At 42.4% G+C, this 11690-nt stretch overlaps 3 protein-coding genes across 4 annotated transcripts; 1 reads left to right on the forward strand and 2 right to left on the reverse strand.

The window, feature by feature from the left end:
* Positions 1 to 138: 138 nt before the first annotated feature.
* LOC131265565 (malate synthase-like) lies at positions 139 to 2120 on the reverse strand. The gene is made up of 6 exons (XM_058267851.1): positions 1983 to 2120; positions 1695 to 1901; positions 1350 to 1631; positions 899 to 1287; positions 607 to 837; positions 139 to 535 (listed from the first exon to the last, which is right to left on the reverse strand). Exons 1-6 carry the CDS (start codon positions 2118 to 2120, stop codon positions 139 to 141), a joined length of 1644 nt encoding a protein of 547 aa, XP_058123834.1.
* Positions 2121 to 2517: 397 nt separating this feature from the next.
* LOC131265555 (focadhesin) lies at positions 2518 to 6396 on the reverse strand. Its single transcript, XM_058267837.1, has 4 exons — positions 4703 to 6396; positions 3431 to 4622; positions 2815 to 3360; positions 2518 to 2749 (listed from the first exon to the last, which is right to left on the reverse strand). The coding sequence occupies exons 1-4, from the start codon at positions 6394 to 6396 to the stop codon at positions 2576 to 2578; spliced, it is 3606 nt and encodes a 1201-aa protein (XP_058123820.1). The 3' UTR covers positions 2518 to 2575.
* Positions 6397 to 6764: 368 nt separating this feature from the next.
* LOC131265574 (vacuolar protein sorting-associated protein 28 homolog) lies at positions 6765 to 7926 on the forward strand. 2 transcript variants are annotated; one of them, XM_058267861.1, is made up of 2 exons: positions 6765 to 6830; positions 6906 to 7926. In XM_058267861.1, exon 2 carries the CDS (start codon positions 7035 to 7037, stop codon positions 7665 to 7667), a length of 633 nt encoding a protein of 210 aa, XP_058123844.1. In that variant the 5' UTR covers positions 6765 to 6830; positions 6906 to 7034; the 3' UTR covers positions 7668 to 7926. The 2 variants fall into 2 exon arrangements, with proteins under 2 accessions (XP_058123844.1, XP_058123845.1); XM_058267862.1 differs by having other exon boundaries at positions 6769 to 6786.
* The last annotated feature ends 3764 nt before the right edge of the window (positions 7927 to 11690 follow it).

Consider the following 11690-nt stretch of genomic DNA (forward strand, 5'->3'; position numbering starts at 1 on the left):
TTGTATTATAGATCGGTGGTCAGCCATTCGTAATGCCGGCGCCATGGGCATCCCTACTGTGCCCTACTTGGGGACTAAACAGAAGTTAAACCACTCACCTCAGGGGAATAGAATGGCATAAGTTATCCCCACGTGTTTTTAAAGCTTTGCCATCAGCCCATCATTTTTATTATGCAATGTTCGAAACTTATGACTGTCATTCAGGTAAGTCGTTATAAACTGTATGTAGTTTCTAGATGAAATAATATCCAACAGCATGAACTTAGACGACAGTAAACGCTTCCGATCCGCTGGTGTTATGCACCACGATCTATAAGCAGCTGAAATGATTTGATCCAGCATCTTGTACACCAGTTGGCGCGTTACAATTGTACTTTCCTTGTCCTCAATAAGTGCTCCCATACGAATCCATTGCCATAGCTGCGAACGTGAGATTTCGGCTGTGGCAGAATCCTCAACGGCTCCATTCAAAAAGAACACGCCACTTCCGGTAAGCCAGTGATAGATGAACAATAACGCCACCGTAATATTGTTGCTAAAATGAACGATGATCGAAATATCAGATTAAGATTGTTCAGCTGTGAATTTAGAAAAGATACTCCTTACTTAAGACCAGCGATGGTCACACCTCCCTTTGGAATTTGCAGCAAACTTCCAGCAGTTACTTGACTTATGTTTGGCAACACTATAAGCTGATTGTTGGAATGGCTTTTCTGGTCCCATAGTTCATTGATTGCTTCCACCATTCGCAGATCGTAGATCATGAATCCATCAACACCGGCATCTATTTCAACCGATTTGGCCAATTTAACATTAGCAATGATTTCTTCATCGCTTCTATAACGATTTTTTACATTTAGTACATGTGATTGGTAAAACAGTCCAAGAAATTACTTACTGTACCGGTTTTTCTTTACCAAACGGTAACACCTTGGCCGCCATGCCACCAGTCGCTAAAGCACCTCGCTTGTGACAAATGTTGATCAGCATGCGCATGTAATTCCTCAAGAACGGTTGTCCCATATTAACATACTTGTTGCGATCTGGAAGCAGAAACTCTTTCCGCATGCCAAACTTGGCTATGATACTTGCACAATAATCCCATATGCCACAGTTCAAACCGATCGCGTGCTCCTTAATCGAGTGCAGTATGTCCTCCATGCGGAAAGCGGAGAGTATGTTTTCAATCAACACACAAGCCTTGATCGCACCCTTTGGTATACCCAGCTGATGTTCTGTCCAGGTGAAGATTTTGTTCCACAACTGGGTTTCGGTTGGGTCTTCAATCTGAAAATAGAAAATTCAAACGTTAAAGTATTATTATATTTATTGACATGATGCTATACTACCTTGGAAAGATAAAAATAGGGCCCAATTCCAAAGCTAGCCATCGTGCGAGCGTTGTGGTACATAAGGATGGCAAAATCAAATAGTGGTCCGATCACTTCCTTTCCATTCACGATACAGTGATGTTCGATCATATTAAACGCCCTTGGTCGTAGCATCAGTATTGGGAAAGATTGTACGTCTGCCGGAGCACCCGGCAGTGTGCCATGCACGGCTTTCGTCACATTGTATATGCCTTGCACCGTATTACGCCAAGTTGGACAGTGCCCGTCGTCAAAATCAACCTTAAGAGACAAAACAATATTATAAAATCTTTCGAATGATCAGATACTTTTTTATCTTCGCACCTGAATTCCCTGCACATTGGCATATAGACAATCGATGAAATGAACCGTATTCGCCGGGCTTACGTCTCCCAGATCGAGTTTCCGATTGCGCAACCGCTCCGGCAACTCGTCGATGGTCCAATCCAAAGCCGCACTGTCATTCCGAAACTCCGGAGTCCAGCTATCTTGCTCCAACTGCAGTCTACGTTGGATACGGTTCTGCAAAACCTGTACGCAAAATAAACACGTAATATCTTTGATAAGCGACATACCGTAAACAGGGTCCATTTACCTTCCGGTCTAACGAACCCGTTCGACTTCCGGATCGAATTCGGTCACCAGCTGCGCTAAAAACTCCAAAGCTCCCTCGGTGAAGATATCCTTGTACGCAGCCTCTAATCGATGTGGAGCAGTTTCGATCAATACTTGCCTGTTTTCTGTCACCATTGTGCGGCGCGGTTCGCCACTTGTTTTCGACTGTGTTCGCTTTGGGTTCTAATGTTGGAAGAGAGCGCTCGTTTGATACGGTCAAATGTCCATTATCTTTCTACGCTTTTAGTGCGCTATGTGTGCGTGACGCAGTTAAAAGTATTTCTTCGCGCTGACCTTCGTGACTGCATGTTGACGATCTTCTTATCTATTTTGTTTACCGGGCAGGTTCATTGTTCATTTAGAAGAATGCTACCAAAAACGGAAAAGCACAACCACTTTTTTATATTTTTTAATAAATAATAAAACTAAAAGTGTATACATAGGTTTTGGTACGTATAATCAATTCAGATTAAATAAATGGAAAACAAAATATTTTCAAAGAAAATACTTCAAAGGCTTACACACATTTATGAATGTAGGTAAAAGAAATTTATTCATATTTACAGTAAATTATATGATTTTCCCTTCATTTAACAGGCGTTGTACATTGTATTAACTTTACGCATAGAAACGAATTTAGGCCAAACTTTTGCCTGCTGGAAATAGGGCTGTTTCTTGCAACATATTAGCGCGTTTCTGAGACATTCCATGTAGTCATCCGGCATTGATGCATTCTCATACAGATGATAAAGGAATTCGTATATCTGAAACAAATAATTCGATAAAATTATTACCTGCACCAAACGGACTAGAAATTCAACAAACTCACCTTGATTTCAATTTCTCGCCACAAGTTTTGCTGAAAAAGTGTGCACAAAGCGAGTGGGAAAAGCTCCAACCGAAGGTGGATTTCCTTTGCCAACACTTGCCCGCCATGCAGTTCGCCGTATCCCGAGAAGCTTATCACAGCTGTGAAGAATGCGTCCAGCATAAACGTTACACCTTGCTGATCCTGGTGCCCCTCGGTTATGCTGCATTGGATGAGTCCGAGCAGTTCGCTGATAAAATTGATCAACGGTTTGTCGTCCTCCCCGTCGGCTGCAAACAGTTGCACAAACCCGTACAGACCACTTAAAAAGAACGTACTCAGCGTGCTCTTGGTGGCCATTTGGGCAACCTTTGTAATAATATCACCGAGGCCGTAAAAATGTAGCTCGGTTGCGTTGGGATTGTAGCGCCGGAAGGCAAACTGTAGGTAGATCGCCTTTTGAAGTTTTTCCTCGTTTTCACCATCCGGCCAGGTGGCTGGTTTCAGGAGACTGGTGCACTTTTCCACCGGAAGGTTTACCATCATTTCAATGTATTTTTTGAATAACTAGAAGGTAACATAGCAAAAAACAAGACTCAGGTGTGCTTTTTATATAGCATGTAATTTTGTTACTCACCTTTGATTTAATATCGAACCGCAGGAAAAAGCTTTCCAACGTCACACAAAGATGATAAAAGTTGTCTTCATTGTTGTACTTCCTCGTAATAGATTTGCCAATAAGCTGCATTGCCTTCATTAATGGAGAGTTGTCACTAAACCGCTTATCCTCCGCCCGTTCGGCAAGAAAGTGCAGTGAAAGGTGCAGAAATGGTTTGTAGATTTCCGTCTGCACGGCTTCGGTGATCTCCCCGATAGCGGTGTAAATTTTCAGCAAATCGTCCTCCAACATTACCGTTTCGGTCAGTTCCTTGAGATAGTTTTCAACCAACCGCTTGGCCGTCCCGGAGTAAGGCATTTGCTTGACAGCAATCTGCAGGCAAAGGTCACGCATTTCGAAGCAGTGGGCAAAATACTCGTGTAAAAAGCACCAATTCAATGGAGGAATCGGCTTCGGGAAAGGTTTAGCGATTATTCGAAGCATTTCAAGTAGCACACGCTCATCGACGTTAGGGAATTTGGCGCTCTGAGCTACAAGATAGTTGACGATGCTAGAAAGAATGCTCGCCCGCGGAAGATATTTCAGATTCGACGGTTCCGGACGACCCTCGGGTGTTTGGTAGACCCCGCCGCGGAAGCTTTCCATCTCCCGTACGATGTAGTAGGCCACAAGTTCGCCAACTGCTTCCACGGCACCGTGATTACAGTACAGTATCAATTGGATCCAACAATCGGGTGACACCGATCCGGCACTGTCCGCCTCAGAAACCCCGTCGTCATCCGTGTCTGGCAGATCAATACCCTGTCGAAACTGTTCGGGAATTTGACGCAGGGTGAACGATAGTGGATTGAACAGTTTCAATGCCTGCAAGGCTGCAGCATTAATTTCTCCATCATCATAGTCGGTCACGTAGTTCCAGAGCGTTCCAATAATGTGATTCACCAGCCGTTCCTGGTCCAGCGTGGTCACCTTGATGCTTGGCACATTGGCAAAGAACCGACACAAGCATTTGATAATTCGCGGGCGCTTTTCGTTGGCGAAGCGAAAACCGAGCACCTTCCAGGTGGAAACAATATTCACGACGTGGTTTTCACACAGGCTGGTGATGGCGTCGAGTGAAAGACAAATTGCGACTTCATTTTCCTGATTGTTCGGATTGCTGAGGACCTCCGAGAACAAGTTCACCAAATCTTCACCATGCTGTTGGGGTCTGTAATGAGAAATGCATAGGCACACGTATGGAAAGTAAAATGTATTTTTCTTTCAAATAAATACCTATTTACCACTTACTTTATAAGACACACTTCGCGAATAGTATACGCCCGGGCGATCGTATGCTCCCACAGATCTTCGCCCTGCCGCCGACTATTATCCTTCAGCAAATCGTACAGCAAAGGATAGGTACGGGGCTCTGCCTTCCATAGCCGAAGATACAAATCCATACAGATTGCACGATCCAGATCTTTCGTGAGGGCTTTCAGAACACCGATTACACTTTCCTTTGCTCCCATCGATGCCATGGTCTGCAGCACGTGCAACCTTCTCCGGGTGTCCTTCTGTTTGGCCAAACCATACAGTAGCGGTATCATGGATTGAGCCGCCTGAAGTTCACTCTGCTGCATGACCGTAACCAAGGATTGGAAGTTTGAACGCCACACTTCATCCTTGTGATGCAACGAAAGATAAATGCCCCGATGGAACTGACTGAGGCTGGTGGACAATCGTACACTCTGCTTTTGGCCTTTACTCAGAAATTCTTCGACCGCTTCGGGAGAAGAGAACCACCAGCGACAAACGGTAGTCCATTTGGCTAGTTCGCTGTGATAATAAACCGTGCGGGATGCGCTTGAAAAATTCACACCTGTGTGCTCTGGTAATGACTTTTCTTGTTCAATCGTTTGAAGGATTGTATCACAAAGTAAAAGAAGTTTCGTCGTATATGAAGGCTGGCCGAGAAGCTGAATTACGGCTTCTTTAACTAGCATGCGACTATTTTGTCCACACGTTGGTAGAATGATACTGATCAACTCCAATAGGCTCTCTATCTTAGCTGGACTAACAACGGACAGAATGTCAGCGGCGATCGCCAACATAACGTCCATGGAAGGCTGTGGATCACACTGCATTGCCTCGGTGCAAACGGATTTTAAAAGATTGAAACACCGTGTTGGGTCGTAGTTGTATTCAATGTAATCTTTGGCTACAGCAGCCATTAAGTAAGCAATCTCCATACTCATACCTATGCAGCACTCGTCGTTCCGAGGAATCAGCTCTAAAGTTTCCATGAGAAGACTCATAGTGTAACACGTTTGGTGGGTTGTTGTTTCTCTTCGCCAAGCAAGAATTTCAAACAGAATCGACTTAGCACGCCGGTCAGTGAGTGATTTCATAACCAAAAGTTTCCACAGCTGTTGGCACTCCGGGAAAAGACTAGCGTTAACGAATAGGTGCAGCAATACGGGTCGCAGGAATTCGACACTGTTCATTCGTATAATATCATCTCGGTTGTCCAACGCATTGGTCAGCATATCCATTATACTTGTCATACAACCAACGCTTCCGTCGCTGATGAACGCTATCACCGGATGCTGTGGAGGTTTCAAATCAAACTGGCACACATAATCCTGGTCGCTTCCGGTAGAAATACAACGACGCCGTAGATCGAGCAGCAATAATTCAAAAATTATCGTACTCAGTGCCTGAAACTGTGAAGGAGTCGTGTGCGGAAGAATCATATTAAGTGCTCCAACAGCTTGACCAAGCTCTAAACATCCCTCGATTGTGAGCTGAAGGAAGGCTTCGCTGGCCAGCTGGCAGATTCGGATGTTATCCGACTTGCACAGGGTTTTCAATAGATCGATTTCAGCATCCGACACTTTGCGAGGATTGGACTTGGTTGATTTCGAAAGGTTTAACACTTTTTGAATTTGGGCAGCAGCCGAATGGAGAGTGAGCTTTGATTGAATTGATTGTAAATTATCCATTTTAGTAACAGAGTTAGCGAATCACAGTAACAGCAAAACAAATAACAAGTCAGAAGCCGGCGGAATATTTTGACAACCGGTTTTCGATTTTCAATTTTCGGACATTGCGGTCAAAGTTGATATAGCTTAGGTAGCGTGTAGTGCAAATTGAATACACTATTTTATGAAGAACAGTTTTGGCTGCAGCTATATAAAATAATAACTACTACTTCCCCTTAATGAGTAGCTATTTTTAATAGTAATGCCGAAGGCTGCAAAATAAGTAAAAATCAATGAAATCCTAGAATTACTTTCTTATTGTCATGTTCGCATTGTCATACCCTACTGTCAAAATATGTGAGTGAGCCTGCCTTGCTACAATCTTTGTCATGACAACTCGCAGTTCCTCTGGTGAGTCAATTTCAATAAACAATAAAATCTTCAGCGCAGAAAAGGTAACAAATTAAAATTCCTGAACTGTAAAATCTACTCTAGGTATCCGTTATTAAGGTTTTTGATCGTATTTCCAGTGAACGGCACCGTAAGTGAGCCGATATACCAACCCATTCTTAAATTGCTTCATGTTTGGCTCGTGAAAAGACTGAAACTAAACACACGCACAAAGCAACTTTAATCGACCACAAATCAAGGAATTCATCATGCAAGAAAATCGACCAGAACTCTACGAAGAGGTGAAACTCTATCGTCAGGCCCGGGAACGTGAGAAGTACGACAATATGGCTGATCTTTTCGCACTAGTATCGACACTCCAAAATCTGGAGAAAGCCTACATCCGTGATTGCATTACGCCGCAGGAGTACACAGCAGCCTGTTCGAAGTTGTTGGTGCAGTACAAAGTCGCGTTCAAGATTGTGCAGGGACCCGAGTTTCCCACGATCGAGGCGTTCGTTAAAAAGTTTAGACTGGACTGTCCGGCTGCGCTGGAACGCATCCGCGAGGACCGTCCGATTACCATTCGGGATGATAAGGGTAATACGAGCAAGTGCATCGCTGACATCGTGTCGATGTTCATCACGCTTATGGACAAGCTGCGGTTGGAAATACGTGCCATGGATGACTTGCACCCCGAGTTAAGGGATCTGCTCGACACGATGAACCGTCTCTCGCTAATCCCGGACAATTTCGAGGGCAAGGAAAAAGTAGCTTCCTGGCTTGCAACATTGAACGAAATGCAGGCTTCCGACGATCTCACCGAAGCGCAGGTTCGTCAACTGTTGTTCGATTTAGAATCTTCATATTCGGCGTTCAACAATTTATTGCATAACACTTAAATTCATAGTTTTCGGGGGAATAGTGGGAATTACTCGATAACAAGTACGCTTTGGTTGCAAATGTATATAAATAAAATCATAGATTGATTTATAAGAAATCATGAGGTCAAAAGTGCGATATCCCGGACTAGGAGGATCTGAAACGAACAATTGAAATGAAATCGTAAAACTGATTGCAAGAGGAACGGACTAAGAAACATTTAATATTATCCATATTTTTAATCAAACATGTAAGAAATATATGTATTGTTTAACCAAAGCTACTGGTGACTTCTTTACTACATTGACTTAAGTATTTGATAAAACAGTTTTATTTTAGAATTTTTAAGTCCACATGATCATCAAGTGCCATAAAGCGTTGCTAGTAGTTTCTAAAATTGTACGAATTTCTGAACGGAACTGTAACTGGAGGAAATGAAAAATTACATACAAATGGGTTTTGCTTTAGCAGTAAACAGTTTAAACTGTAAAATTACACCTCATACTATCCTCAAATCGAAGAAAGCAACATTGCATTCAATCGGTTCTGAGAAATCTACGGCACTATGTTTTCAATATGCCAATGTTTTTTTTTATTGTATGAAAAACCTTAATGCAAAGTATGTGAGACAACGTACCTATCCTCGGCAGGTAAGCGAGGGTGCTTATGATGTGTTCAATTTCTAGATTCCGTTGCCACTTTTTTGGCTTCTCTCTCCTGTTGTCCATTTATCGATTAATAGATTCTTCTTTCTGGAGAAAACAAATAAAAACAATCCTTAATTTAAATTTATGATACTATTTTTCTGCAGATGACTCACACATAAACTCAGAATAATCATAGAAAATCAGGACATATGGCCTTAGTAGCCGGTCCTTAACTAAATAGAGGTCAATGTATCCAGGTTAGCTTGCGAAGGCCCAGGAAGCTGGATTCAATAGCCGTACTGGAATAAATCATCGTCGAAGAAGAAGAAGAAGGAATCATTAATCTCTTTTTTAAATTTGTATGAACATATTCAATTACCAATGAAACAGTTGTGGTTACTAGCAACATAGACTCGTTAATAAAACTTCTTGGTGTGACATTCCAACAGACATAGTCTGTTCCGCCCTTCGTAGGCTAACTTAATAAAAATGATTCCTTAGTATTTTGCACGCACAATGGTTCATCCGTAGGCCTGACGTCAGCGATGGACTCATTTCTAATGCGATTAGCGCTGATGAATGCTTGCCCGACTATTCCAGCACCCTCAAAAGTACTCTGAAGTGACCGACTAGGATGACTGATCGTGACCGTCGCACGCTTGATGCACTTTGTCGGTACTGATTTTGTGGACTGAACTGACTAGGACAAACTGGTGCGGTCGGTTGGGCGTAAAAAAGACGAGCATTAACAATGTAGTAACCGCATTAGCTGCATAACAAACAAAGCAAACTGTAAGGAATCATGAATGAGTCCAAAAATAGAAATATAAGGATTTATGAATGGCTTACGTAACAGAAGCTAACTCCTCAATAGTCATCTAACAACAGCAGTTGGGAAAAAACGACGAAACAGGATCAATGAATAACGAATTGTTAGTTTAAACTTTGTGTATTAGACGTTGTAAAACCGTGGAATAAAACTATGGTTAATTTTAATCTTTGAGAGATTTGTTTATTTTAACTTATACCATGGTACGTGTTCAATCACCCCAACCAGACGTATACAAGCGTACTTAACTTGATCAAATGATCACGAGCCATGCAATGCGAGTAACACTCTCATAGGCCACAAAAAGCTACTTTATGGTTTGCCTTACATTCGCCTGACTTCGGCATAACGCAACAGCATTTTTGCACCGTTATCGATGCACTTACCGGCGTCCAACTGGTGCACTGCAAACTGCTACAACCTTCACGCGTAGGACGACGCACATTTGCCGCACATGTGTGTTTTCAACATTCATTTCTCGTTCGACGCACCGATGGAATGCGTGGAAACAAGACGACAAGCTGTGTGATTTCCTCCAAGCAATTTGAATTTCTGGCAAGCAATGGCATACCATACTGCGCTACCTTATATCGACTACTTTGGAGCTTTCCTTCTACTTGTTATTGGGTTTTTTTGTCTCCGTGAAGACTCCTGCAGATTGCGGATGCGACCCGCAACCCCTTTGGAAAAGTACGTAGAAAGTTTTGATCATTTCGTTTGAATACCAAACATTGTTTTATGAATGTGGTTTCACGACCTGTGAACTGAATACGAGCAAGACGATAAACCACCGTCAATTTAAACTATTTCTATAAGAAAGATTTTTCGCATCGGTTGACAAGAGCAAAGGTTTTACATAGATTTTTCGCGATAAGTGAACAAATAGTGTTCATGGAAAACAAGCCTGACGAACTTCAAGAGCATTCTAAATTAAATAAAAGATTTCGAGCAATCAGTTAGCTGTAGTAATAATGTACTTTCACTTGTCTACTCTCTACCAAATCGCACAATATTTTTTAATTGCAACATAATATGGAAAACGATAGCATGTCATAGATACGCTTACGGCGGAGTTCTTGCTGCTCTAAATAAAATTAAATAGATTAATTTATTTAAAAATACATAAAAATATATCTGATATATAAGCGTTATTATGCACTTCATTTCAGGTAATTTTCAGGTTTGGGCAAATCCAGAAATTTTCTCTTTCGAGAAGACTGCAAAAGTCTGGTAAGCCCTTAATGGGCAGGTATTACCAAGACGATCGTTACTCTAAGAAGAAGAAGGTATAATATTGAAATCCATCTTATAATTAAACCGAACCTATTGCTTCCTGATTGTTATTTTTTGCCTACTATGCCAAAAATGATCTGTATTTTGTATAAAATTTAATATTAAAGGCTCTTCAATGAATAGAATTTTGTATTCTATATTGCTCCCATCCGAAGGTCACGTTTATGTTCCTGTCCAACGACATGGGACCCCCTTCTTAGCCATCAGACGTGGTTCTACAATGTCTGCAATGTTCTTTTCCTTTCAACCAGAAAGACGCATGAGGCTTTGATAGAGGTAGTGCAGTGGAAAAGAGCAAAAATTAAGAGATAGGGTGCACAACGCACAGTCGACGTTCTCTTGTGCACTTCCGAGCACTAGGGCATCCACTGGGGACTACCATAATCGAAGGGAGTTCACCTTCACAGAGTGCCATGCACCCGGAGCCGTCTCAGCATCTCTTTCTCTTCCCCTGGCACGTCCTGTCCCGCCACTTTGGAGGCGTAAGACGTTCGCTAGGTCGGTAGGTCGGTAGGTTGGTGTGTCGCTGCTGGTCTCGGCTGCGTGTCTGTGCCGCTGCATTACAGCACTTTATAAGGCGTGGTGAGCAAGCGCCGACTCGTCGAGAGGTCGGAGCCTTGCAGTGATATGGCGGTGATGGTTGCGACCGCTGGTCGATAGACCCTGGAGACAGCTTCCTGCCACTTCCGTTCGCGAGCCCCATGTGCAGGGAACCTTGACCGTCGGTGGTGATGTTATTTCTCTGACTGACCACCCGACTAGTGTGTGTCCCTCTTTCCGTAACACTGCCACCTTTGACTCTTTCTGCCGAGCCCTAGGGCAATGAAATGATAAGTATGATCGGCATCTTCGCTGGCATTGTAAATTGCACTTCACTGGAGTCGGGCTCCGCCGTTCAGGATGGAAACAGTGTTTATTATGAGGAAGCTTGTAACACTCGATGTGTGTAAATTTATTCTGAAGTTATTATTTAGCGGCCCTTGGTCGAACCTTGGAAATATGAATAATATTAAGCCATAGAGTAAATAATCAGGAATAAAAGTAACACAGGATTAATTTCAAACACAGAAAAAAAGCTTTAAAATTTGAAATGAGTTTTTTTTTAATCTGAAACTAAACCATAAATAAACCGATATTTGAAGAATGGTTAGCTACTACACCATACTTCAAAAAAATTGTTCTTGCATATTCTGGTGCCTTTCTTTGTGTCTCAATTTCAATTTGGTTATATTTCTCCTTAATTTCATGATTTTCCTGTATGCATCCTGTTTATT

The sequence above is a fragment of the Anopheles coustani genome, chromosome 2, assembly GCF_943734705.1.
Source record: "Anopheles coustani chromosome 2, idAnoCousDA_361_x.2, whole genome shotgun sequence".
NCBI lineage: Eukaryota > Metazoa > Arthropoda > Insecta > Diptera > Culicidae > Anopheles > Anopheles coustani.

Coding starts and splice junctions, on each gene's coding strand:
- LOC131265555 (XM_058267837.1), bottom strand. CDS start 6,396: ATGGATAATTTACAATCAATTCAATCAAAGCTCACTCTCCATTCGGCT. Junction 3,361..3,430: donor GGTTCGATATTAAATCAAAG/GTGAGTAACAAA, acceptor GTTACCTTCTAG/TTATTCAAAAAATACATTGA. Junction 2,750..2,814: donor GGCGAGAAATTGAAATCAAG/GTGAGTTTGTTG, acceptor TATTTGTTTCAG/ATATACGAATTCCTTTATCA.
- LOC131265565 (XM_058267851.1), bottom strand. CDS start 2,120: ATGGTGACAGAAAACAGGCAAGTATTGATCGAAACTGCTCCACATCGA. Junction 1,902..1,982: donor TCGATCCGGAAGTCGAACGG/GTTCGTTAGACC, acceptor TTTTGCGTACAG/GTTTTGCAGAACCGTATCCA. Junction 838..898: donor GGTAAAGAAAAACCGGTACA/GTAAGTAATTTC, acceptor AAATCGTTATAG/AAGCGATGAAGAAATCATTG.
- LOC131265574 (XM_058267861.1), top strand. CDS start 7,035: ATGCAAGAAAATCGACCAGAACTCTACGAAGAGGTGAAACTCTATCGT.